This window comes from Primulina huaijiensis, chromosome 3, assembly GCF_012295235.1.
Source record: "Primulina huaijiensis isolate GDHJ02 chromosome 3, ASM1229523v2, whole genome shotgun sequence".
Classification (NCBI taxonomy): Eukaryota; Viridiplantae; Streptophyta; class Magnoliopsida; order Lamiales; family Gesneriaceae; genus Primulina; species Primulina huaijiensis.
Window position 1 is genome coordinate 4160517 of NC_133308.1, and position 25926 is coordinate 4186442.

Consider the following 25926-nt stretch of genomic DNA (forward strand, 5'->3'; position numbering starts at 1 on the left):
CATATGGATCCACACGACAAGTTACATGGGAAAAAAATGACTATCTATTTAACCCTTTAACATTACAATGCACTAAAGACACAGAAATGGGTGCATAGAAGCATATCCCTCGTTTAATTATGGGGCATTGGACAAGCGCAAGTGGTGGCATTTTTTTTAAAATATGAATTTATAATTTAATTTCTGAAAAAATAATTTATTTTTAGTTCAATATGCCATACCATTTTAACAGAAGCGTATATAAAAGATAATTTATGTTTATATATACAAAAAGAAAAGAAAAAGGAATGTATGGCTTTTGAGTCGAACATATAATGCGGGGCCTCCATAAGTATCCACGTGTGGTGTGATGTACCAGAGTAAGTGATCAACCAGTCAATTTGCGACATACTATTGTGTAAAAAAATAGTTATTTTAATAATATTGTATTATATTATCTAATTATTACATTTAATTTATTTGTATACTCATGCAAGCTTATAGATAAAATCATTGAATATAATATAAATACCTTGAGGTCCACAAGTTACGTGGATAATGAAATTCATTAATAAGCATGTTGTATATTCTAAATTAATTTTAGTCAATTCAGTTGCTTAAAACAAAGATAAATGTCGCTCGATGCTAACATCTGCGATGTAAACGCCACGTTTCATTGGTAAAGACGTAGAGTTGTTCATTCATGCAGATGAGTGCTCATTTGATGAAGAACTAAACAACCATCGCTCGAACTTTTCAAGTGGTTATCACTTATTGAGTGAATTAGTCTGCAGTGATGGTCGTACACCATTAGTCTTTTTACTCAAGACAACATGAAAGTTTTACGTACTAGCATTGTACTTTGATTCGTTTATCGGCTCCATGAAGGTCATCAGGTAGCGAGGTGGGATGTAGTTCGACATACATATGAGCAGATGTATTATAGTCGAGGATTCACCGCTCGTATACGAGTGTGAATAGAATATGTGATATGATGAGTTAATAGTGCAAGAAATCTCTGGACATAATAAAACAAATGCATTATGGAAATGTGTCTTCTTAGTTGTACATAAAATGCACTGCCTAATTTAGTGAGGATAATACAACGGCCTAATTTAGTGAAAAAGTTTTTAAATGTGTTTTAAAATTTAATTATGTGTAATTGTATTTTTAAATAATGTTTTAATTATTCTGTTTTTTAATTACCAAATTATTATCCTTCCAAAAAAAAAAATTACCAAATTATTATATTGAATAAAAAAATATTATTTCAATATTATCTCTACAACTTTGTCTCAGTTCCTACAGTGAACTTATCGCTGACATCAATATGAAATGAAGTTAATAGTTTCATCTCACCTACTTCTTCACATCATTAAACACACTTTTAAAACCATTAGGTCAAGTAAATAATTATGTTCTACATCTTAGTGTTTCTAAAAAAAGCAACAGAAATGGGAATAAAGAAAGTGAGTTTGACAAAATCCATAAAAGCCACGAATTTTTTGTCTTTTTTTACTACCGAAAACATGTAACCGCTACTTTTCCATGTTTATTGAGTAAATTTTCAAATTCATTAACTTAGAAATCACGTTATTCAAATAAATCTTATTAAACAAATCCCATACAATAGATTTGTCCAAAAAATGTTGGGAAAAATAACCCAACTCAAAATATTCACTAATTCCACCAAATTTGTCTTTAATGTGGATTTTGTATCGGTAGATGCATTAAACATTTTACATATTTCACTTGTCACAATTCTCAATTATTAAATTCACAATATAATCCATATTGATTTATTATTAAATTATTATGGTTTGAACGTAATTTTGATGAATATATCATTCACAATACACCGGTTTTCAAATGTTACATCCATTTTGGATATTATGACCCTCCGGCAGAGAGGGTCATCGAGCAAGGTTACTGAACCCAAAATATACGGTTCTCTGGTTAAAAGCATTGACAGCATAGTCGACCTGCAAGTGTCCCAAATGAGACTTAAACCGAAGTCCATATCCAAACCCCACACCCCTTCCAGGTTTACCATGCCTAAGAGAAGGATTTCCTGGAAAATAAAAAAAACAAAGCCCCTTTAGCTCTCAGAATTTGGAGCAAACTGCATGTAATAAAGATTTGACATCACCATACAATAAGAAAACAGCCATGAAAGTTTCTTGATAGACATTCAGATAAGACTCATTAATCAGTCCGACAAACAAAGTTTAAGAGATCAAAACTGACCAGGGACGAGACGACCAGATCCCAAATCAGATCCTCCATCCAAGAAAATTGCACCTTCTAAAATTGGGCTCTGGATACAATAATATACACGACGTCAATGACGAGCAACACTAAGTAACTGATGTAGAAATAACATGAAGAAGTGGTTATTTAAATTATCATCAGGCCAACGTCTATAAGAATCGCCAGACTGTCTTTTTGAAAAGCAGGAGAAAAAAAATACAGCATAAAAATCAAGCATACTGAAGAAATCGAAAAAACTGAGCAGCTATCACTACAAGAACAACTATAAAAAGCTATATTTTCTAAAACAAGGTGTCTTATAATAAAATATATATATTGTAAAATGTGAACTATCCAGAATCCTGAAACATCCGAGCTTTTGATACAAGAAATTAAGTAAAGGACCTAAATTCTCTAGGAACACTGGACATATAATAGATGTAGTTCACATAATCGTCAAGAACAAGCGTTTTCATACGAAATTATGAAATCACAAACCAGTGGCACTGTCAATTCACTGTTTGCAATGAGGCATGATCTACCACATCCAACGCCACCTTCACCGTAGCCTCGCACACTACCAGGTCCTCCAATTGAAAAGGCTTGATAAGGAGCAATGTCCCCCACAATAGAGCCACCTGTAAGGCTACCAGAGGGCACATATAGGAGCACAAATTAGAACACTAAAACAAATTCACAAACAGAGAAACACAATGAATTATGATCTCATGTACTGGCAATGCTTTCAAGTCCAGGGCTTGCATTCCCATAGCTGTTTGTCATTTAACTATTCGGAATAAAGCTTTCATAATTTATCAAATATCTTCTCTCCCTCTTCCTCATTTACAAGATTTACACCCAAGTTCTAAAATCTTACTAATCTTTTGTTGACAGGCCAAAAGGTACTCACCTTGTCAAGAAAAATGCTGGACCAAGCCTTATTCCCTTTGATGCAGCAAACTTGAACCGGTTGAAGATCAGCCACTTAGAAAGAATAGGAACCCCTTGTTCTATTTGCAGACTAAACTACAAAAAATTCATCAAGTACTTTATCACAACCTGCACTTGCTGATTTCTTATCTATATACACATATGTAAGATCTACTCCGGTTAGGTAAGCAAAAGGTAGTACTTGAGTAAAACTGCGGTCATCTGCTTTTGCAAATCGAGATTCTTGTTTGAGCACTACCATACTATCACTATCACCACCACTGAAGAAAAAGCATCAGAGAGGAATTTTTTTATTTACTATCCCAGAAGAGAGAGAGAGAGAGAGAGAGAGAGAGAGAGAGAGAGAGAGAGAGAGCATGTAGCGGCTTCAGCTACCTGCAAGTAATTGGAAATCCTTGAAGATCTCTGCTTATTGTGCGCCCATCATCATTAACAGGACGAATATGCTGCATTGATATCCATTTCAGTTGGCATAAAAATATAGACAGGTTGACAGAACTGTCATTCAGAAACAAATTAGCACCACTTGACATGGAACACACCTCAAACTTTACGCTGGTTTTACTACTCCAATTGGAACTTCCAGGCTCACTCAGATCTACTCCAGCAGACAAACGATAGAGATTGACACCTCCACTCCCTGTACGAGAGAAATTGTCAACCGGTAGGCCATGAATCCCAATCTCCGGGGAAATGCAGTGCTGGAGAACAAAGTAATGCTAAAATTAATTAGACCCTATAATATCATGGTCAAAATAAAACTAGATTTTCAAAACAGTAAAATGAACATGCGTGTAAACTGGACCAAGTGACCAACTTATCTATAAATCGTCTTCAGTATCACTGAATAATAATGAAAAGCGTCATAAGAAAACTAATCCAATTGGTTGAATAATTTAATTGGCTGAATAATCCGCTCAATAATAAGCCTAGACTACTGCACGAATTGTAACAGAGAACCATCCCTTGATAACAAAACTCCATGTTTGTTCTTGCATTGGTATAAAAGCCAAAATTTCCAAAACAACCGTTTCACTACCAAATCACAGCATGAAAAAAAATAAAAAAGGACTATTTTATAAATAGAAACCAAAGTCATCCAAACCTAGAATCATTTAATATAAACTGAAGTATGAAACTTTGTATAATGTGGTTTCAAATATCAGACATCAACCAATTCGTTTGTTATCCCTACTGAAAAAGTGTATAAACAACTGCTAAAAGTAGAAACCTGAAGGACCAATGCGTGTTGTGGAAGCCATTCTGGTCTTGGCTTCCTGTAGGTGACCAAGATATTGGAATCACAGAGCCCCTTATCCCACGAGACATCAAGCTTCTCACTCTTTCCGAACAGATTTGGGTGCTTAACGCAGAGGCTGTCAAATGATGCAAATTCAACAATCATCATTCTCAGTCTCTTATTTTCGTTGCAAAAACAAATACATTTCACTAACTAAATAATAACAGCACAAACCCATCCGTCCTCACCCCACCTCAATAATCCAAAAACACAGAAATATCTATATAATTTCCTTATGCATTCAGAAAAACAAAAAAAGGGGTGACCTTCCAATAACAAGTGAAAATGGACTCCCCACACCAGCATCCCTGCTGACATAAAGCAAACGAAGGGGGTTTCAACAAACAGAAAAAGCAAATAAAATGGAACCTTGCCCAATATGTACACTCGATATACGTTTGAAAATAGATCATATTTCAGATAGAGAAAAAACCTCAGGGGATGGAACATCAAAGCGGCGCATAGTTTGTGGGTGAAATCTACATTGAAGTCTATCTTCGCTGCAAACACATTTTTAAAAAAAGAGACGATAAGTAAACGATTCGCAAGAAAAATCTTGAAATTTTCCGGATTTGTTCCCAACCATTGCCAGCGTGAATGCTTTTCTGGGCTCCCATCCCGTTACAAATTCACAAACTGCCGTTCCATTCGACTATTTGACATTTTGACGCAATTCCAATTCCCTTTATTTCACCTTCGGGAACCAAATATTAGAAAATCTTGAGCTGGGATTTGCCTAAAGGGGCACGTTAAGATGTTGGGTTTCCGACAATCTGACGTCTTTGGTAAAGGCAGCACTGACACACACATCCACACACTGCGCAGAATCTTGCTAATTCTCAAGTTTATCTCTTTCTTTACGCAAACACATTACACGCACACTGCGCAGAAGCTTGCTAATTCTCAAGTTATCTCTTTCTCTCTCTGGACGGGATATGAGATTCTTGAATAGCCCACACGTGGACAATTTCGGGCTCTTCACGTTTCTTTCGTCGACTTGGACTCCATGGCTGGGTACATTTTACTGGGTGGGGTCGATGTATGCGAGTTAACGGATTACCAATTGTGTGTGATTATCTTTATTCTTTTATAAAGAAATTATATACTTAATAAGTCGCTTGTTTTTATAAATGAAGGAAAGATTATGATTTTTGATCTTATGTAGAATGAAGATTATACCCTCTTCTCTTTTTAGTTAATATCACATTTAAAAGTCGATTTTTTTTAGGACAAGAAACTCACAAATATTGGGTAATTTCAAATATATTTAGTAGCATGTAAACAATCAGATAAAGTAGTTGTCAGATTGAAGTTATGCCAAACTTATCAAAAAGACTAAAACTCATTTTATTTTATGAATTATAAGCTCAATCAGTGTTTATAATCAAAATCTAAGAAAAAAATTTGTGTGAGACGGTTTCACGGGTCGTATTTTGTGAGACGAATATCTTATTAAGGTCATCCATGAAAAAATATTACTTTTTATGCTAATAGTATTACTTTTCATTGTGAATATCGGTAGGATTAATTCGTCTCACAGATAAAGATTTGTGAGACCGTCTTCCACAAAATCTAATAGATATTCTTATGGGGTAGAAAATCAAATGCTTCAAAATAAAAACTTTTTGGGCCACAGATAGATATGGGCCGTTTGAAGTAGGTTAAACAAATCAATGTTTAGGGCAATTTGATCATGAGTCAGGCCCAATTAACAATTCTTAGAAAGCGTCGCGATTATTGCTTCAGCTTAGCTCCGCTCCGCTCCTGAAACACCGTCCTTCCCTTGCGCATCCACACAAATATATATAACCGAGCCCAGCCGGAGTGACCGCCGAGGGTTTGCATTTTCTGCGTTCGTCTTTAGCTGATTGAATTGCAGAGAAAGGGTAAAAGAAAGGACAAAGCAGGGGGAGGGAGTATTTCGTGATGGGGAAGGGAGAGAAGACCGGGCTGGGGCGGGCTTTGGTGAAGCACCATAATCAGATGATACAGCAGTCGAAGGAGAAGGGGAATTATTACAGGAGCCAGCAGAAGAAAGTGTTGGAATCGGTGACGGAGGTTAATGATATCGATGCAGTTATCGAGCAAGCCGACGAGGCGCACCGCCTCTTTTCCTCCATCAACAGCCCCGCAAACCTCGCTATCAATCTGTAAGCTTTGCGCTTTATCCAATTACTTATGTTCAGTTACTATTACCATTGGGACCGGAAATTCATGAGTTGTTACTCAAACCCACGGATTTGGCGGGTGTGTATTGGAGCTTATGTGCTCAAATTTTGTTGAATAAACATCATTATTATGAATTTTAATTTTAGGAAAATAAGACTAAAATTCGAATTTCATTTGTAAGCATGAAAAGAGTAGACGGTCTCGCAAAGTCGGTTCCTGATGTCAGGGTGCAGCGTAAGAATGATGGTTATCTAAGTTGTTATCTGTTTAAATTTAAGGGAAAAATAATAGGCAATTCCAAGGCGTCTGCAACTCTTGAGAAATGGAAAAGAAACAGCAGACAACCAAATTTTTCATACCCCCATTTCGTTCTATAGTTCCATACACTAGTTGCCTAGCTTACCGCCAAATAACTCAGTTACAGACGTGCTAACAATAATACTTGTCAGCACTCGGTGGATATATTTGATGCTCTCAGGTGGATATATTTGATGCTCTCAAGTGACTCTGCGTGAGTTGTTAGAAATTCCTTTTCCAAGAAAATGGATTTCACTACCTCTTCGGTATTTCATATTCATCATTTCCTTTCCCCGTTGAAATTAGGCCTTGTCCTCAAGGTCAAAACTTGGAAAAACTTAGAAATGTAAATTGAATCTTTTAGGTGGTAAATCCTTCAACTGTGCAGCAGCTGTGTCTCAAAGATGGCAAGTTGCTTAATTTCTCGCACTTGAATGATGCTGCTAGGTTCTCTCTTTATGAGTCATTATAAAGACCTTTTGGCAAGCAGGTGGATTTATTTACTTCTTTGGATGCCTTATGTTGTATTCACGATAATTCCATATCAAAGCATCAATTTGGTTAGCGTATAACAATTCAATTTTTTGTTCGGCCTTCAGCTAAAGATTATTACAACAACAACATCACTCTCTGTTATCCCTACAATATATCACATAATCCATGAAAATTATATAATTTCTCTGGTTATCTTTTGCACTAACGTTTTGTTTTGTTGATTGCTCAGGGACTCGGTTTCTAGCACCAATAATGAGATGACACCTGAGGAAAGAAGGGAGCAGCAAAAGAAAGAGGAAGCTATGCATGCTAGTAGCCTAAGAATTCCACGCAGGTGTACTTTTTTTTTTTTTATCTTGATACAGGATGGATCATCTGTCATTTCATGTTGAGGCTAACGATAATACTTGTATTTCTAGGCCGCCGTGGAATGCAAAAATGTCTGTAGAAGAGCTTGATGCTAATGAAAAACGAGCTTTCCTAGTGTGGCGTCGCAGTCTTGCAAGGTCAGCTGTCTAGACAAAATGAGAACTGATTACATTAATGATTAATCTACGCTTTTTATGCGTGAAATACATTTGTATAACTGAGTTTGTTTACGGTTTCCCAGCACCTTCATCTATCTGTAAGATACTCATATTTTTTATTTCATCATCTTGTTTTATGATATCTGGGTTTTTCAGGTTAAGAGGTGTTCGTTTTCGTCTTTGTAGAATTATTGGATCAGCACAAATATGTCCATATTCTTTGGATATCTGTGTCTTGTACTTCTAAAGCTATTGATTTTAATTTTTTCTGGTCATGTGCAGTTTTTCCATCTGTGCATGGATCCCAGGATTTTGGGAAATCTAAAAATCATGGTTGTTTGCATGTGCATTTTTTCCCCTTGATTTACCAAAAATGCATTGTCTATTGCCTTTCAGGCTTGAAGAGAATGAGAAGCTAGTTCTGACTCCATTTGAGAAGAACCTTGATATCTGGAGACAACTTTGGAGGGTGCTTGAACGTAGTGATTTGGTGAGTGCACCACTCCAAGTTTTTTTGTGAAACTTTTAGAAATTTGAAGCTTGATTTACATATTTTGGCATATTGACATGGTGTGAAGTCTAACCTTAGTGGTTTGTTCATTCAGTAATGCAATTTAGTATTGAAGAGAATTGTGAAAGTATTAGGATTCTAGTGTTGAAGGTTAAGAACCTCTTTTCGGGTTGGTTCTTCAACATATGGTCCCATATTACTGCTTGTTTGCTACCATTTTTGTTGGGTCAAACTTTGTTGTTTTTACGGGGTTAAATTTTAAGATTACTTGTATCTTTGGCATGTTTGTTCATCCGAATGCTAAGGATTAGTCACATATATTAGTATTGAAATGTAGATTTGTCTTTTTTTTTTTTGGGGTAAGGAATAAAAAGAACTTGATCTTTATTTATTTTTTAAATTGATGGTATGATATCAGTTACAAGATTAATTTTTTTCCCTTTTGGTGGTTGGCAACTTTTGGTGCGAATAGAAGTTAGATTTAGTTTTCTATTCACAATTTTCTGTCCATTTATTAAGTGTTCGAAGATTTATTTTTAATCATTCTTGGTTTTTTTACCTAATGACCTGGCCACGTTTGATCGTTTTCACTTTTACGTTTTTGTGCCTTCTAACAAGCCAACTCCTTTAAGCTCAAGAGAAATGTGTGATATTTGTTTTTAGGGTTGCCCTTCTGCTCCCTTGCTTATCTGTTAACTTTTCCACTGTCACCCCTGAAACACCAAACTCTACCTTACGTAAAAGTTGCCAGAGTATGATTAGACTCTGGATCTGAAAGCACTGCTGTATATGCCAAGTATTGACAATCATTCACAAGAACATTCTTCAGTCTCGGCAAGAAGGGAAAGAGCTAAGGATTTACCTGGTGCAGTGAGTTGAATTCCTCTAGAAGCTAGTGTCTTGAATGTGTTTTATAATCTTTCTTGCCTAAGAAATAATGTTTCTACGAGTCTCAGTAGTGGCCCTTGTGGGTGATAAGAGTCTGCAGCCTCAATGAAAGTGTCCTCTGTAGTTCATTTTTTGAGCACCATAATTATTTTTTCTTTTTCCCTTTGTTCTTTTTACAAGATGATCTGCAATTTTTTTAGTGTGACATTTGGTTTAACTAAATACTGATCTGTATTCACATCTCTTCTTGAAGTTGGTAATGGTTGTTGATGCAAGGGACCCACTCTTTTACCGATGCCCAGACCTTGAGGTGATACTGAGAATTAAATATTTCTTTTGGTAATTTAGAACACTTATAACTAGATGTAACCGTAATATGAAGAAATGTGCAAAATGATTTAATGGCAGCATAGAATAATGGCTGTGCACCATGGTTATCACTAATGCAGAGACCTTTTAAGGTTTGCTGCATGATCAGAATTGAAACACCAAAAAATTATGTTTAAAGAAGAAAAAAATATTTGCCTCGTATTGGCTAGTTTACCGGCAGAATGATAATTTTACAAATTTGCAGGCATATGCAAGAGAAATAGATGAGCACAAAAGGACATTGCTTCTCATCAACAAGGCAGATCTTCTACCATTTTCAGTTAGGTTAGCATTTTTAACACTCTAATGCTGTTCCTTGACTTGTTTCCTTGCTTGATAATTATACCTAATATGTGTCATGACAGAGAAAAATGGGCTGAATACTTTCATCAGAATGGGATTCTCTTTCTTTTCTGGTCAGCTAAGGCTGCTTCTGCAGCTTTAGAGGGGAAAACTCTAAGTCTCTCATCTGGTACGCAAAATATACAGCAAGAGTTGGCCTGTGTGGATGCTAAAGTATGTGGAAGGGAGGAGCTACTCGCTCGTCTGCAATCTGAAGCCGAGGATATAGTTTCAACGCGGAACAGAACGAGGTCGAGTTCTGCAGGACCACCATCTCACATTCATTCAGACGATGAGAATCTTATTGGAGGTGTGTCCTCTCGCGGTGTAGTTGTAGGATTTGTTGGATATCCTAATGTAGGAAAGAGTTCCACAATCAACGCTTTGGTTGGAGAGAAGAGGACAGGTGTAACCTCGACTCCGGGAAAGACAAAGCATTTCCAAACATTGATGATATCTGAAAAATTTACTCTCTGTGATTGTCCTGGATTGGTGTTTCCTTCCTTTACCAGTTCAAGATATCATATGATTGCATCAGGGGTCTTGCCTATTGATCGCATGACTGAGCACCGAGAAACCGTTCAGGTTGTGGCTAACCAAGTGCCCAGATCTGTTATTGAAGATGTTTACAAAATCTCTTTACCACAACCTAAGGCTCATGAATCACAATCTCGGCCTCCTTTGGCTGCCGAATTTTTGAGATCATACTGTGCGTCCCGTGGATATGTTGCCTCGAGTGGACTACCAGATGAAACTAGAGCCGCCCGACTGATATTGAAGGACTATATTAACGGAAAGCTTCCCCACTTTGAGAAGCCACCGGGAACGTCAAACCACATGTACGACTCCGAGGTTGCTGCAACGACAACCATCTCATCAGAGATGGGCGAATCAGACTCATCCGATGATGAAGATGACTCTTCCATGACGGAAGACGAATCTGCCCAACCAGAATCTAGTCTAAAGCATGCCTTGGACGATCTGAATTCATTTGACATGGCCAGTGACTTATATCCCAGTAAGGAAATCGCAAAGAAGTCCTCGAGAGCGCCTCATAAACAGCACAAGAAGCCTCGGAGAAAGAAAGATCGAACATGGAGAGTAAGAGGTGATGGAGGTGATGGAATGCCACTAGTTAGGGTTTTTCACAAACCAGTGAATGCAGGTCCTTTGAATGCTGCATGAAGAAGCTCTTTTTCTTGAAAGATTGGCCTCTTTTCCAGCTTGGTTACTGTATCATATTTTTCTTTGGAGGGAACATGCTGCTACCTCTTGAATCTTGATTAGGTGTTCCTGTTCTTAGTATAAACTCTGAATTAATATGGTTTTGCAAAGTGTTGAAAGGTCAATTATTTTTAAAAAAATTCGAGGAATGTTCATTTTATTATCGTGATTTTACCCCAACAAAAATCTTTAGGAGTGGAGTCTCATGGAGACAATCATGACTAAAAATCTTTTGAAAGTACAATGTTTAATGCTTCATGAAAGCTTTATTTAACCACCTTTTTTCCTATCTTTCTTTTTTATAAAGGAATGCGTTTGCATTAAACGATTTGGCTTTTCCCCATAAAAGCTTTTAACTTTGTCTTAAAAAATTACTATTCTTAGGTCCGAACTTTATGACCAGCAAACTTTAATTATATGTGGTAGGATACACTATATAATCCGAACAATGGGAATCCCATTTTGAAATTAATGAACAATCATATATCACTGGCATTTTTATCACCTCAAGTCTAATAATATTTTTTCACTTTCAAAAATAAATAATTTATCAGACACAAATTGTTTCACCCTTTTTATATTTTGTGTTTATTAGTTTAATTTGAAACAAAAGAAAGTTTTAACTTGATAATTAAAAAAATGATATTTTCCCAACTTAATAAGACAAAGTGTATTCTTAATTTTCAATTTAATTTTAAAAATTAAAACGTGTGAATAAGAAAAGTTACTATTAAATAAATGAACGAGCTCGAAATCAAATGTGTATTTTTTTTAAATAATATATTAATTAATATATGTTTTGTGGGTGTGACACTAGCTTTAAAAAAATGATGGATGTGTTTCGCAACGTTGCTGAACAATTTTCTAATTGTAATAGAGAATTTTAACTTATTGGATACATCCATTATCATTATACAATGTAATGTACGAAAATCTAATTGATTTTTAAATGATAAGCCAGAATCATAGTTGTCAAACATTTATTTTTCTACGCTCCACATCGGCGCGTCCGTCCACACCCGACCAAAACTAGCATTTTTTTAAATAATATAACATATATAATTCGAATTTCCGAGGATAGCAAAACTAATTTAAAAATCTTTACTTATCTTTGTTATATTAGAACACTTAAACAATTTTGTTTTGGTTCGATTTGATTACATGTCAAATTCTATATGTAACTTTGAAAATAGTTCTTGTTAAATAATAATTTATGAATAAAATATCAAAAATATATTTTATTTCAAATTTTACTCTACTAATCGTTGTAACTTTTAATTAACATTAAAATCCCTCGTCTTCCATTTCATATTTTTTTCTTATTTTTCCTAATTTGTTAATCTTAGAATTTCAATCTAATTTATTCGTCTATTTTTTTTTTATTAAAAAGGACAATATTCATATATTATAATTTACATGCGTGCTTGGTTAATAGGTTATATGATAGATGCCACAATTAAAGTAATTAATTTTTCAACGTAGAATATACTGATGAAGAGGTACAAACCTTAGTTTGGACCGAAAATTTAGCTAAATCCCGCCGCCGTTGTATGAAGTCTACGGCAGTCAATAAAAGCGAAAAATATATCGAAAGAAAATGGTAAATTCCTCTCCTTTTCTCCAGCGCTCTTTCTGAAAGAGAGAGAGAGATACACAGTATATATATATATATACATATTTATACATATATATCCGTAGAGAGAGTAAGTAACGTGTTTGGATTGAGGGAGGAAGTGTGTGCTCGGAATTGGATTGGCCGTCTCGCCTGTATTCTTCGTGTCCACTTCATAAGAAAGCGGCTTGAAAAGGAGTTTATTTTCTTGGTGAAATTTGGAGGATTGGAGCTAGGGCTTTTCGTTGGTGGTTTTCGGTAATGCGAATTCTTGAGAATTCAAGCTCCGATCTTGTAGCAAGATTTTTTAGGGTTTTGAGTGAGAATGGACGTGGATTCTGCTATGGCTACTGACAAAGATCACGATCCGTTGCAGCAGGCAACCACTGCTAACGGTGAGGACCAGCATACGGAATCCGGGTCCTCGTTACATGCGCCGCAGCAGCAGCAGCAAACTGATGGTAACAACAGTGTTAGTAATAGTAATAGTAATAGTAATAGTAATAGTGGTGGTGGAGCGTTGCTGGCGGGGCCGCGCTGCGCCCCTAATTACAGCGTGGTTAATGCCGTCATCGAGAAGAAGGAAGATGGTCCAGGGCCTCGGTGTGGCCACACTCTGACAGCTGTGCCAGCTGTCGGGGAGGAGGGGAGTTCCGGGTATCTTGGCCCTAGATTGATTCTGTTCGGCGGGGCTACAGCGCTTGAAGGGAATTCTGCATCTGGAACCCCATCCTCTGCCGGAAGTGCCGGAATTCGTATGCTTTTTCAACCTAGGAATTATGGAGGATTTTTTATTTTTTGTCAATTCATTTCGCGTTTCCCTTCTTGTTTCAACTATAGGAAGATGATGTTTTTCACCGAATTCTGGTGTTGTGTTGTGTTTAGTTTAAGTTTAATTTTATAGCATTTTAGCTAATTCTTTTGTTGGAAAGTTTTAGAGTTTTAACCTTTGTTTTGTCTCTTGGATTATTGTTTAGGATTCCTCGGTGATTTTTTCCCTGCGTCAGTTCAAATATAACGTGGTAAATCAGAAATTGAAAAGTGAATCGATTATCGACTCTTGTATCTGAGACAGTAGAGATCAAGATGGAGTTTATTTGCCTCAATTTTCTAGAATAGTTATCTTGCTTGTGTGTTAATCCTGAGTGTGCCTGCTTGCTTTGAGATTTGTAGATTTTCTATTATGAGGTGAAGAATATTTTATCTTCATTTACTTTGTGGAGTTATATATTTTGATACAAATTTAAATTATAGTTGTACTGCAGAATGTTGTCTACACTATTTTCTATCTAGCTAAGTGTGAATTTCCTCTCTATGTTTGTTTAAAATTGTTTCAGTTCTTAGGCACACATTTTTCCCTTGTTATGATGTTATGTTGATCTTAATAGTTAAAATGGACTATTACCTTGTTATAGGGATGTTAATGACATTTAAGCGTGCATTTATTTGCAGGATTAGCTGGAGCTACTGCTGATGTGCATTCTTACGACGTGTTGACAAATAAATGGTCTCGGTACGATGAATCGATTATTCATCTATTTGGAGCCTTTATGCTTCATCGGTTACTTTTCCTGGCTTGCTCGCTCTTTGTCTTAGTTTGAACTTTCCTAATTGTGACATGGGACTTTACTACAAGCAGAATCACACCAATTGGAGAACCACCAACACCTAGGGCAGCTCACGTTGCAACTGCTGTGGGTACAATGGTTGTAATTCAGGTGTGTTGATGCAGAATGATGTTTAAATACTCAACTGTGATTTGGATATGATGCTTCAACGTTCATCTTCATAGGGTGGGATTGGTCCAGCTGGTTTGTCTGCAGAAGATCTTCATGTTCTCGACCTTACGCAACAACGGCCAAGATGGCATAGGTCAGTCATGAAAAAGTGAATTTATGCATGTTTGGCACCTTAACTTGTGAGTAATTGTTGCTTCACTCTGAAAATTTCATCTATTAAACAATTGCTGGACTGAAATTTCTGTTAGGGTTGTGGTCCAAGGCCCTGGACCAGGACCTCGATACGGTCATGTAATGGCTTTGGTGGGGCAACGATATCTTATGGCAATCGGCGGAAATGATGGTTGGTATCATGCGGTGTTTGGTCGTTTCTTCTTTCTGCTTTGTAATATCTATAGCCCAATATATCTGTGCATACTGACTAGGAAAGAGGCCTCTAGCTGATGTATGGGCTCTGGACACCGCTGCTAAGCCATATGAATGGCGTAAACTGGAACCTGAGGGCGAAGGTCCACCTCCATGCATGTGAGCTCCAGATACTTTCTCATAGACTTGAGTAAATGTTTAGATTTTTTATTACCTTTTATTTTCACTCTGGCTTTAGGTTTTACTTGAGTACTTTATATTATAGTTCTTATCTAACATACGGATATGATTTTTGTATTAAATAAGTTTTCATCTGATTATGTTGTTCGACTTTATTTTTCCTGAAAAACAGCTTCTATCTGTTTTTAAGTGGAGGATTGTGGTTCAGTTACATTATTTTTCTGTCCACTCGTTGATTATTCATCTTGCTTGTGTGTTGACCTAGGTATGCAACTGCAAGTGCACGTTCTGATGGTCTTCTTTTACTCTGTGGTGGAAGGGATGCAAATAGTGTGGTTAGTGTGATTTCCATCAATAATTGTATCATCATGTTTTAAGGGATCGACTTATTATTGATTTACTTATTTGCTTTCACATGGATTTGTTTTTTGCCTCTATAAACTATTTTACTTGCTCTATTTCCTTGGTCCATCATATTTTTTTCTTAAAAGAAAGTGGATCTTAGATATGGTTTGCTTAGATTAAGGGAACGGAGTTTCCAATAGTTTGCTCACATGCACTTGTTTCCATATAAAGCAGTGCCCTGGGTAAGTGGTGTGGAATATATTCTATTCAAAATAACTCCTACTTTTTCGACATCAAGTTTACTTAAGATCCGAAAATTAGAAAATCTCAATGGTTGTTGCAGCAACTTAATGGCTCTCTATGTCTGCTATTTCGTGCCGCCTTTCGAACTCTATTCCAAGAAGGATGATTAAGTTTCTTTTTCTGTTTTTTTTTTTAAAATGCCCAAAAGCAATTGTATTATGTAAAAGAAAAAACAACAAATAATTCTATAGCCGAAGTTTTTATGGCATCTGTTATAGGATGGAGTTTGTTTTCTTCTTAACCAGTAGATTTAACAACTTGATCATTGTTTTTTTATTTTATAGATTCTCTACGATTCGAGGCAATTAATGTAGTTCTATTTCCAGTTGTTCTGAGTAAGGGCTAATATTGCTAAAGGTAGACAAGGACTTTATTCTTTTAGGCTTTGTTTCTTGTGCAGAATTAGAATCTGATTATTAACTTATCCGCATCCGGTAAGATCCAATATATGGTTGCATAACTTAAAATCCTGGGCCTGCAAATTGCACTCCTATTTGTGGAGCACTCCTATTTCGCCTTATCCCTAAGCCATGATTAAACAGTTCCTTGGGTTACAGTATGCTTTCACAATTGTGCCCCTTTCCTGATCAGTTTCTTAGCAAAACCCTTCCCAAAAAACAAAAAGTAACAGGAGTACAATCACAACCTAATATCACATCCAATTATTTACACCAAAAAAATAATTAATTATCACATTCTACTTCTTATCCCATCAAATCAAATTATTTATCATTCCATAAATAATCATTCATTACTTAACTTCCAACCAAGCACAACCGTAGGATTTTTTTAGCTATAGAGACTATTATCCTTGACAGGGTTGATCATATTTTAGATAACATTTGCAGTTTGAATCTGTATTTTAACATTTCTGTCTTATTCAGCTATAAATCTTTACTTGTTTAATTCTTAATTTGAGATCTTGGTTTGGGTAATTCTTATTTTTCAGTGGATGAATAATTTTAATTTAAATGTTTATTTGACATAAAGATATCTAGTAGCCTTCGCAAGCTTGAGCACCGATTGCGTGTAAATACATTCGTTTTACACTTCTAACTAATGATATATTTTGCTAAGTTGCTGAATAACACTGTAATCTCCTTAACAATAATTTTTTGGCATTTCTTTGCTCTCTGTTTACTGCTCTTCTTTAAATGATATCACACAGCCACTGGCTAGTGCATATGGCCTGGCCAAACACAGAGATGGTCGTTGGGAATGGGCCATCGCGCCTGGGGTGTCACCATCTCCCAGATATCAACACGCGGCAGTAAGCTCTTTATTTAATTAGTCTAGCAAAATTGTGTTTCATTTTTTTTCATTGATAAATAAGGGTTAATGATACTTCTGTTCTGTGGATAAAACTTACAGTTTATATTGTCTTTTCAGGTTTTTGTTAATGCACGCCTTCATGTATCTGGAGGGGCACTTGGCGGCGGACGCATGGTAGAGGACTCATCAAGCGTTGCTGGTATTTTCAGATACACGTTTTATATGATAATTTCTCACCTACCAAAAATTACTTTATTTCAAAACAAATCTCAAGTTCATTTATATCTTGAAATGATCTTTTGATATTTTATCCCTTTTGCAGTATTGGATACTGCAGCAGGAGTTTGGTGTGACACAAACTCTGTTGTTACAAGTCCCAGAACTGGCAGATATAGTGCCGATGCTGCTGGTGGGGATGCAGCAGTTGAATTGACGAGGCGTTGTAGACATGCGTCTGCTGCTGTTGGTGATTTGATCTTCACATATGGTGGACTACGTGGTGGTGAGACATTGTATTACTAAGTAAATAATTTTTTTTAATTTCTCTGCAGTTCGCACCAGGGATTAATGGTTTGTTATTTTGCTAAGCCTCTTGAGAATAATGGATCATGTGAAACGCTGTGGCTAGGCTTGCATTTGTTTCCGGTGTCTCTGTACTTTGTTGGAAACAAATGACTGAATGAGAATGAAGTAATTGGTTTTGTATGTTTATGTATGCATGGTAAATGATTGCCTTATGAACAACTTTCCATGTATTCAAAATAAGTTAAATTTTTAGAGCGCATAATGGTAAAAAAGTGTAACAACAAAGAAGAGCTGGTGCGGGCTTATTAGCTAAGTTGCCTTCTGCTACATCTCTCAGAGCATTTCTCTTGTTAAGCAATACTGACGGTCTTTTAAAAATCTCACTCGTTAACTGTCTGTTACTCGTAACTTGGAATCAAATGCTAGCTTTTGTTGCTAATTCTATTATTGTGTTTCTGCTTTTCAATCCTTGGCCCAGAACTTTATACAGGATATTGCTCCTGACACAATTTAACAAATTTGGATGTGTCGTTTACTTTTATTAACAATTGGATTGGTTGTTTCTTTAGGGGTTTTGCTTGATGATTTGCTAGTTGCTGAAGATCTGTCCGCTGCTGAAACGATGAGTGCAGCTTCACATGCAGCTGCTGTATCCAATATACAACAAGGAAGGCTACAAGGAAGATATGGATTCAATGATGATCGAACCAGGGCATCAGTGCCTGATGAAGATACTGATAGTTCAGTTGTGGTAGGAAGTCCTGTTGCTACCCACCCTCTAAATGGTGATGTGTATACAGATATAAGTACAGAAAATGCACTGCTCCAAGGTTCCCGGTAAAAATATATTTGTATTTTATATGTGATGTATATTTTGTTCATAAATTCGACTATACTGGTTGCTGCAAATGCTTTATACTAAATAGAATATCTCACGCAGGAGACTAAGCAGAGGTGTTGAATACTTAGTTGAGGCAGCAGCAGCAGAAGCAGAGGCTATTAGTGCTACATTAGCAGCTGCTAAAGCTCGGCAAATTAATGGGGAAGTTGAACTGCCAGAGAGAGATCGCGGGGCGGAGGCAACCCCGAGTGGGAAACAGATATCTTCTTTGATTAAACCTGATTCTGCAGATTCAAATATTTCTGCCCCAGCTGGAGTTAGGCTTCATCATCGTGCCGTGAGTATCTATGATACTGAAATATATTGCTTATGTCCATTTTATAAATCACCACTGTTTTAGTTGCCAATAATTTGTTCACTTGCTGTAATTACATTTGCAGGTTGTTGTAGCTGCAGAAACTGGTGGTGCTTTAGGTGGTATGGTTAGGCAGCTTTCAATTGATCAATTTGAAAATGAAGGCAGGCGGGTTAGTTATGGAACTCCAGAAAGTGCAACAGCAGCTAGGAAACTATTGGACAGACAAATGTCTATTAACAGTGTACCGAAGAAGGTAGTTTGGCCTCCTCACAATTCTATGTGCGTTAACATGAGGTTTATTGCGATCTGAATAGAGGGATGTTGGTGATGAGTTCTGAATTAAATTTTTGATGAATGATATTTATTTCTTCTTCCACTTTAGATTCTGTAGTTGTAGTGTTGGATGGCTGTTGACCAATTTCATAATGCATGTACAGTCAAAGTGCATTTTGCAACATAAGAGGGGATTTATTTTCTTTAAAATGTGAATGCTCTAAAAATCAATCACATGGTTATGTTTTTCATGTCTGTGTAGGTTCTTAAATTTGTTTTCAGTGATTTATGTAGCTATGTTATCATATGTTTTTGGTTGCTAAATTTAAAATAATGACCGTTGCAGCTTAGATATTTATTTCTTGCTAAAAGGTTATTAGGAAGCCTCATGATTGCTTATCTCTCAGGTGATTGCTCACCTTTTGAAACCTCGTGGTTGGAAGCCTCCAGTTCGGCGGCAATTTTTCTTGGATTGCAATGAGATTGCTGATCTCTGTGATAGTGCTGAGAGGATATTTGCCAGCGAGCCTAGTGTATTGCAGCTGAAGGCTCCTATTAAAATATTTGGGGATTTGCACGGGCAGTTTGGGGATCTCATGCGTCTTTTTGATGAATATGGATCCCCTTCAACTGCTGGTGATATTGCGTAAGTTTTAGACTCACATCTGAGTCCATGCTCTCGATTGCCGACCCAATTAATTTTTTCAGAAAATTGTGTTGTTTGTTGTCTAAGTTATTTCCTGATAGACATCTTTATTGATGTCTCTTTTGTGAAAATGTTTTTTACCATGAAATTTGAATTTTCTTTCTAAATTTATGCTACCTCTTATGTTATTGCATGCACTTCTGGATTGGCTGTACATGTTTAAAATTTAGTTTGTGTAACTCACCTTGGTTTTCATAGTGATGTATTCATGTTTGTAATATTATATAAACACTGCCCACTATTCTGATTTGGTGTTGTAACTTCCTAAACCACGAGCATCAATACCCGTTTTCTCATCTCATACCTAATGTTTTTCCTTCACGGGTATTTTCTGTTTAATTATTCTATGGAAACATCTGAAATATGGTTGATTTCATCAGTAATTTATTAGGCACTTTGGAATTTGGATGGTACCTGTTGTCAGGTTCCGTTCAGAAGGGTACATATCTAGGTGTTGGAATTGATATTGTTGTCAGCCCTCCTTTATGAATACCACGTGACGGACTGCATCAGTGATTTTACATTCATGTCCTTTCGAAAAGCACCTCATGACTCTTGTTCTGATGACGAGCCTCATTATTCGCATTTTAAATACTTGCTTTACTATTAGCCTGATTGGGCTTTTAGTTGTTGCATGGTAGTGAAATTCTGTCACTGAGTCTGCGTTTATCCACTCTGAATCCGCTTCAGTATGTATGGGTTCAAGGATTTTTTGTTGCAGAACTTGGGAATGAAAAATAGTATCAATGTTAATTAACTTCCTTCGCTTGCTCGTACCATTTCAATATATTGAAAACATAATTTTAAAAGCATTTTAAATATAGTTGGATACAATGGAGTGTGAAAAAATGAAAGGATAATTGGTAGAAGATATGAAAATAGATTGTTCACACACTACAAATGATGGGAATGTTTTCTTTGTTTCTCTGTGGAATCTGATATCCTCAGTTATCCATTGGTATCTGTTCATGTTATTTGCCTTTTTGTCGTTAATTTTGTGAACATACTCTACCTGCTTTAGAATGCAGCACAGTAGTTTTGTCAAAAAGGTTTAACGCGTTTCACAAATTCGTCAGCATTGCTTTGCGATAATAATGGTTTCGATGAGTTAAATCTAATGGAACACATTTTGTGATGTCTATCTAATTGACTCTTAAGTTTTTCGTTTCCATGGGATACTGACTGTTATAGATGTCAATCAGATATATTGATTATCTTTTCTTGGGAGATTATGTTGATCGTGGTCAACACAGCTTGGAGACCATAACCCTTCTCCTGGCTTTAAAGGTGCCTGACACAGTCTCAAATGCTGCATCTACCCTCAATGCACTGCTCTAATGTAAATAAACTGTTGATCTATTTTAGGTTGAACATCCCCATCAAATACATTTGATCCGTGGCAATCATGAAGCTGCAGATATCAATGCACTTTTTGGCTTTCGAATTGAGTGCATAGAGCGCATGGTGAATTATCGTTTACTCTTTTTGGTTTTGCAATTTTATCTTGAACAAAATGTGGACCTTGTGGTTGTTTCACGGGCAGGGTGAGCGAGATGGAATATGGGCCTGGCATCGTATAAACCGACTGTTTAATTGGCTTCCTCTGGCTGCATTGATTGAGAAAAAAATTATTTGCATGCATGGTGGTATTGGGAGATCAATTAACCATATGGAACAGATTGAGAATATTCAACGGCCAATCACAATGGAAGCAGGTTCCATTATTCTAATGGACTTGTTGTGGTTAGTGCATGCCTGTTCTGGTCGTGTTTTTAATTCTTGTCCTTGTTCTAAATCTGTGCATGACGTGTTGTTGATGTGAATCTATCATTGTAGGTCCGATCCCACTGAAAACGATAGTGTGGAAGGATTGCGACCGAATGCAAGAGGTCCTGGTTTGGTTACCTTTGGGGTAGGTGTCTCTCTCGACAGTTTGCTGCACTGTTCAATCATAACTTGTAGGGAACGGGGGTGCTTCAAATACCCTTGCGAGGACCATTAAAGACCTCTCCACTTTTGGAACTTCTTGCTACTACTGTTCATGCTTATGCTCTTGTGCTTGAGTGCAAATATGCCAAGTTATTTGTTCAGGCATTTTTTTGCTTGTTCCCTTTTTGTCATTTTATAGTTGCAGAATTATGCTTCTTTGTCCGTGCTAATCCCATTTTACATTTTAGCTTTTAGAGTCAGGCAAATTGGATGGGTCCTTGTGTTATGAATATTGTGCACATTATTTGGCAAAGAATGATATAGATTATAGGTTTGATAATCTTCTAGTTTGGGGTTCAACACTTCAACTTTAGTGGTTTCTTTCTTGCAAGTCGAGAAAACTCGCGTTTTGGAAACTTAAGGAACATTAGTTTAAAGAGACTGTAAATTTACATCAGTAAATGATTTTAGTCCGATGAACTGTTAGAATTTAGTTCTCACTCAGTTATCTAATCAATCTGCTGGAATACTGAGTAAATGCAGCTTAGTCAGCCTGGCAGATTCTTTTTATTATTTATCTTTTTGTGTTCTGTTGCGTGAACTAGTTAATAAATTTATCTCGATAAACTTTTATTTATTTTTCTGCTTTCGGGGAATAAATTTGGTAGGAGATTAAGGAATCTTCATTTTAGGAAATCTTACATAATTATCAAATTAAATTAGGGGTTTTAAGTTTATGGAGAACTTTCCATTACTGTAGGTTAGAACTTTTGTATGTGTAAGCCAGTTATGATGAATAAAAATGTCAAGAAATTTCCTTCTAAAGAGTATTATGAGATCGAAGGGTTCTCTCATTAACCGAACCATTACCACATTTATCACAATAGGAAAAAGGGATGCAAAACCTCTAAAGGGATCACCGATCTATACGATGAACCCATTAATCGTCCCATAACCGATTAATATCCCTGGGCCGTAACAAATTGTTCCAGAGCCAGCAACCATGGGCGATTATAGCACACTCCAACATTTTGAAGACTTTCTCAAGGCATATCGAGAGGACCAAGTTACAACCGAACAGCAGCAGCGAGCATTGACCGTTCAACCTGAGGAATTGTCCAGAAACTTGTCACATATGAAAGTGGAACTCTCGAACAAAGGAGGGGAGAACAGCAACACTCGTGAATCCTTCCAGCAGCTCACACATGAACCAGGGAGAGGAGATCCCTTCATCAGTCCCATGCTATGCCAATCTGGATTTCCCAAAATATGATGGCCTATTCGATCCGCTAGAATTGCTCAACAGGTGCTAACATTTTTTCTTCATCAGAGAACTCCAGATGAAGATAAGGTTGGGTTGGCTTCTTTCCGTTTAGATGGAGACAACCAACTCTGGTTCTTGAAATTAGAGCGTGACTGCCAAATTTACATTGGGAGGAATTCAAAAACTCAAATGTAATTTATGTTGTGGTCCGTCCATGCAAATCAATAACCTGGGGGAATTGTCCAAATTGCACCAAGATGGTACGCAGATGATTACCAACCCCGCTTTGAACAATTAGCCGCTCGAGCAACATCTTTGTCCAATGAACAGGAGGTTCAGATATTTATCAGCGGGCTCCATGAACAAATCGCCAAAGAAGTTGAGCTGTGACATCCTCCTTATCTTATTGGTGCCATGAGCCTTGCGAGACACTATAAAAGGACGATCAGAATTTTCAACGAAGCACCAAAGCAGCCAGCAGCTAATTCTTCGAAGCCCCCATTTATCAAGAGGCTAAGCAGAATTGAAATTGAGGAATGGAGGGTCAAGGGCTCTGTTTCAAATCTGATGAAATATATAATCGCTGCCATCCAAGTAAAAATTAATTTGGCTGGAAAGAATCGAAGATGTTAATCGCATGGAAGATGACCATGGAAACAATGATGTTTGCGTCTGTTTGGTTCCCGGCTCTCAGGTTTGTGGGTAAGCACGTTTTCCAGGAGGGAAGTGATGTACGGTTCTAGCAGCCCAACCAAGAGGGATTTTTCTATGCTACACTTACACTTGGAGTGTTTATTCCTTTTGATGTAGTGAAATTTTTGTCTTTGGATCATTAACACGTGATGTCAATTTCCATTGAAATGTGAGGACTCACATTTTATAAAGATATGTACTGGGAGAATTACTCTCGGTGGAGGATAGACTAACTTGATCCAAGAGCCCAAGGACATTAAGATATTTATTGGCTTCCCTAGATAAACTTTTGTTTATTTATCTTCTTTCAAACAGGGATAACTCACTATAATTTGGGTATAAATTAGGTAGGAGATTAAGCGGTCTTCATTTTAGGAAATCCTTCATTATTACCAAATTAAATTAGGGGTCTTAAGTTTAGGGATATATTTCCATTACCGTTGGTCGGAACTTTTGTATGAATGCAAGTTTATTCATCAAGAAATTTCCTTCTAAAGAGTATTATAAGATCGAAGGGTTCTCTCATTAACGAGCCTCACCACATTCATCACAATGGGGAAAAAGGGACTCAAAACCTCTATAAAGGGATCACTGATCTATTATACGATAAACCCGTTAATCATCCCATCACCTTCAAATTCCATGTGCCGAAATAGGTTGCGCATGGTTGGCCATGCAGCACTGTTTCTTTCACATTTTTTTTTCTTAGTCTTTACCCCTTTTAAGAACAAAAAATGTTTGCTTTGACATCATGAATTCCGCGACTCTCTCTGCTCATTTGGATGTTATAACGTTCGTGTTTATTCTTCATAGCACAGATTGAAAGGCGCTGCCATCATCACGTGTTTAACAGCAACTGATACTTTTTGTTTCATTGCTGTTCGATTTGTTGCAGCCTGATCGTGTTTTGGAATTTTGTAATAACAACGATCTTCAGTTAATTGTTCGAGCACATGAATGTGTGATGGATGGATTTGAACGATTTGCTCAAGGGCATTTAATTACTCTCTTCTCAGCGACGAACTACTGTGGTATGTTCTAATTCACTAGATATGTACATAATTTGTATATTCGCCAAAAAATCTTGACTCGATCCTCTAAAGTTGACTTTTTTATTTCTTGATTTGTTTCTTCAGGTACTGCAAATAATGCCGGTGCTATCTTGGTATTGGGCAGAGATTTAGTGGTTGTTCCAAAACTAATTCATCCACTACCCCCTGCGATTTCATCTCCGGAGACTTCTCCTGAACGCCATATAGAAGACACGTGGATGCAGGTGCTTCAGTTACCTCGTACTCGTTTTTGAAACTCGTCACTTGTTTAACTAAACAAGCTGTTATTATTAATTTTGATATGGTGCCTGTTCTTGGACATAGGAACTCAATGCCAACAGACCACCTACACCCACTAGAGGTCGTCCTCAAGTTGCTAATGACCGAGTTTCTCTTGCTTGGATTTAGATTATGCTCCCAGATTTTTCCTATACTTCTTCCAGGCCTGTGTTAATACCTGGAATTTCCATTGATTTGTACATAGCATGATGCTATATGGAGAGTTCCCGGTAAATCTACATTCCTTAGACGAAGGCTATTAGCTTCTGGTATGTACTCTTTAGTGGCTTTCGGAAGATGAAGACTTGATTGATTGAAGAGTTACTCTTGATTGTTGCGCTGAAAGAGTTAATGGTCTACAAGTGACATCCTCTGTACATGATTCTTGGACCCGTAGAATCAGTGTTATTTTCTTCATTGGATGGGTATTTCTTGGCAGTTTTATATCTTTTTTTGGTCCATTTAGGTGTATTATTTTGTGTTCTGTATACATGATCGTTGAGATATATCAGGTACAGTCCATGTTTTCTTGGTCGTTGATGAATTATAGACGGTGTTGGCTTGTGTAATTCGTGTTTTTACTTTGTATAATATAATATAATGTAAAAGTTGTGTGGTGATATCTCGCCATTGTCATTGGCTGGGTGTCTAATTCGATATACGTGTTTGAGCATCGAACGACTATAATTGTTGGTGTTCCGAGTAAATATAATGGTCTTTAACTTGTTTGCATTTGTGTTTGCATTTGGCCTTCATTTGAAGTTCAGGTTTCCGTATATATTTCTTTGGCGCTAATTTTGGTAAAGTTCGGAAAATAATGAAGTTGTATAGATAGTTAAACATACATTGTGAAGTGTTGCAGTATTTTATAATGAAATTGTATAGAT

General features: G+C 36.8%; 3 protein-coding genes and 1 long non-coding RNA gene across 5 annotated transcripts; 3 read left to right on the forward strand and 1 right to left on the reverse strand.

Moving 5' to 3' along the window:
- Positions 1–1790: 1790 nt before the first annotated feature.
- Positions 1791–5492, reverse strand: LOC140973190 (outer envelope protein 39, chloroplastic). 2 transcript variants are annotated; one of them, XM_073435800.1, is made up of 11 exons: positions 5064–5492; positions 4914–4980; positions 4747–4788; positions 4412–4556; positions 3723–3881; positions 3556–3626; positions 3362–3440; positions 3140–3255; positions 2728–2875; positions 2227–2296; positions 1791–2050 (listed from the first exon to the last, which is right to left on the reverse strand). In XM_073435800.1, the coding sequence occupies exons 1-11, from the start codon at positions 5095–5097 to the stop codon at positions 1893–1895; spliced, it is 1089 nt and encodes a 362-aa protein (XP_073291901.1). In that variant the 5' UTR covers positions 5098–5492; the 3' UTR covers positions 1791–1892. The 2 variants fall into 2 exon arrangements, with proteins under 2 accessions (XP_073291901.1, XP_073291900.1); XM_073435799.1 differs by having other exon boundaries at positions 1792–2050; positions 4747–4791.
- A 718-nt stretch (positions 5493–6210) lies between these two features.
- Positions 6211–11406, forward strand: LOC140973191 (GTPase LSG1-2-like). Its single transcript, XM_073435801.1, has 7 exons — positions 6211–6630; positions 7671–7775; positions 7861–7947; positions 8365–8458; positions 9621–9677; positions 9942–10021; positions 10102–11406. The coding sequence occupies exons 1-7, from the start codon at positions 6407–6409 to the stop codon at positions 11261–11263; spliced, it is 1809 nt and encodes a 602-aa protein (XP_073291902.1). The 5' UTR covers positions 6211–6406; the 3' UTR covers positions 11264–11406.
- Positions 11407–12872: 1466 nt separating this feature from the next.
- On the forward strand, positions 12873–25767 carry LOC140973192 (serine/threonine-protein phosphatase BSL3-like). Its single transcript, XM_073435802.1, has 21 exons — positions 12873–13669; positions 14367–14427; positions 14554–14632; positions 14707–14786; positions 14902–14996; positions 15079–15178; positions 15465–15534; positions 17016–17117; positions 17237–17318; positions 17442–17621; positions 18214–18481; positions 18585–18822; positions 18926–19096; positions 19524–19762; positions 21025–21109; positions 21188–21286; positions 21366–21565; positions 21659–21734; positions 24604–24739; positions 24845–24984; positions 25085–25767. The coding sequence occupies exons 1-21, from the start codon at positions 13240–13242 to the stop codon at positions 25166–25168; spliced, it is 3015 nt and encodes a 1004-aa protein (XP_073291903.1). The 5' UTR covers positions 12873–13239; the 3' UTR covers positions 25169–25767.
- Positions 21741–24547, forward strand: LOC140973193 (uncharacterized). Its single transcript, XR_012174592.1, has 2 exons — positions 21741–23751; positions 24056–24547. It is a non-coding gene; the product is annotated as an uncharacterized lncRNA (long non-coding RNA).
- Positions 25768–25926: the final 159 nt, after the last annotated feature.

What these genes read in the sequence shown, in the direction of transcription:
- LOC140973191 (XM_073435801.1), top strand. Translation starts at nt 6,407, where the DNA reads ATGGGGAAGGGAGAGAAGACCGGGCTGGGGCGGGCTTTGGTGAAGCAC. An exon ending in AGCCTAAGAATTCCACGCAG is followed by an intron (nt 7,776 to 7,860) that starts GTGTACTTTTTT and finishes TTGTATTTCTAG; the next exon opens with GCCGCCGTGGAATGCAAAAA. An exon ending in ACCGATGCCCAGACCTTGAG is followed by an intron (nt 9,678 to 9,941) that starts GTGATACTGAGA and finishes ACAAATTTGCAG; the next exon opens with GCATATGCAAGAGAAATAGA.
- LOC140973192 (XM_073435802.1), top strand. Translation starts at nt 13,240, where the DNA reads ATGGACGTGGATTCTGCTATGGCTACTGACAAAGATCACGATCCGTTG. An exon ending in TGCCGGAAGTGCCGGAATTC is followed by an intron (nt 13,670 to 14,366) that starts GTATGCTTTTTC and finishes ATTTATTTGCAG; the next exon opens with GATTAGCTGGAGCTACTGCT. An exon ending in ATATGGTGGACTACGTGGTG is followed by an intron (nt 17,622 to 18,213) that starts GTGAGACATTGT and finishes TTGTTTCTTTAG; the next exon opens with GGGTTTTGCTTGATGATTTG.
- LOC140973190 (XM_073435799.1), bottom strand. Translation starts at nt 5,097, where the DNA reads ATGGGAGCCCAGAAAAGCATTCACGCTGGCAATG. An exon ending in TTTTCACTTGTTATTGGAAG is followed by an intron (nt 4,557 to 4,746) that starts GTCACCCCTTTT and finishes ATCATTTGACAG; the next exon opens with CCTCTGCGTTAAGCACCCAA. An exon ending in CCAGCATTTTTCTTGACAAG is followed by an intron (nt 2,876 to 3,139) that starts GTGAGTACCTTT and finishes GCCCTCTGGTAG; the next exon opens with CCTTACAGGTGGCTCTATTG.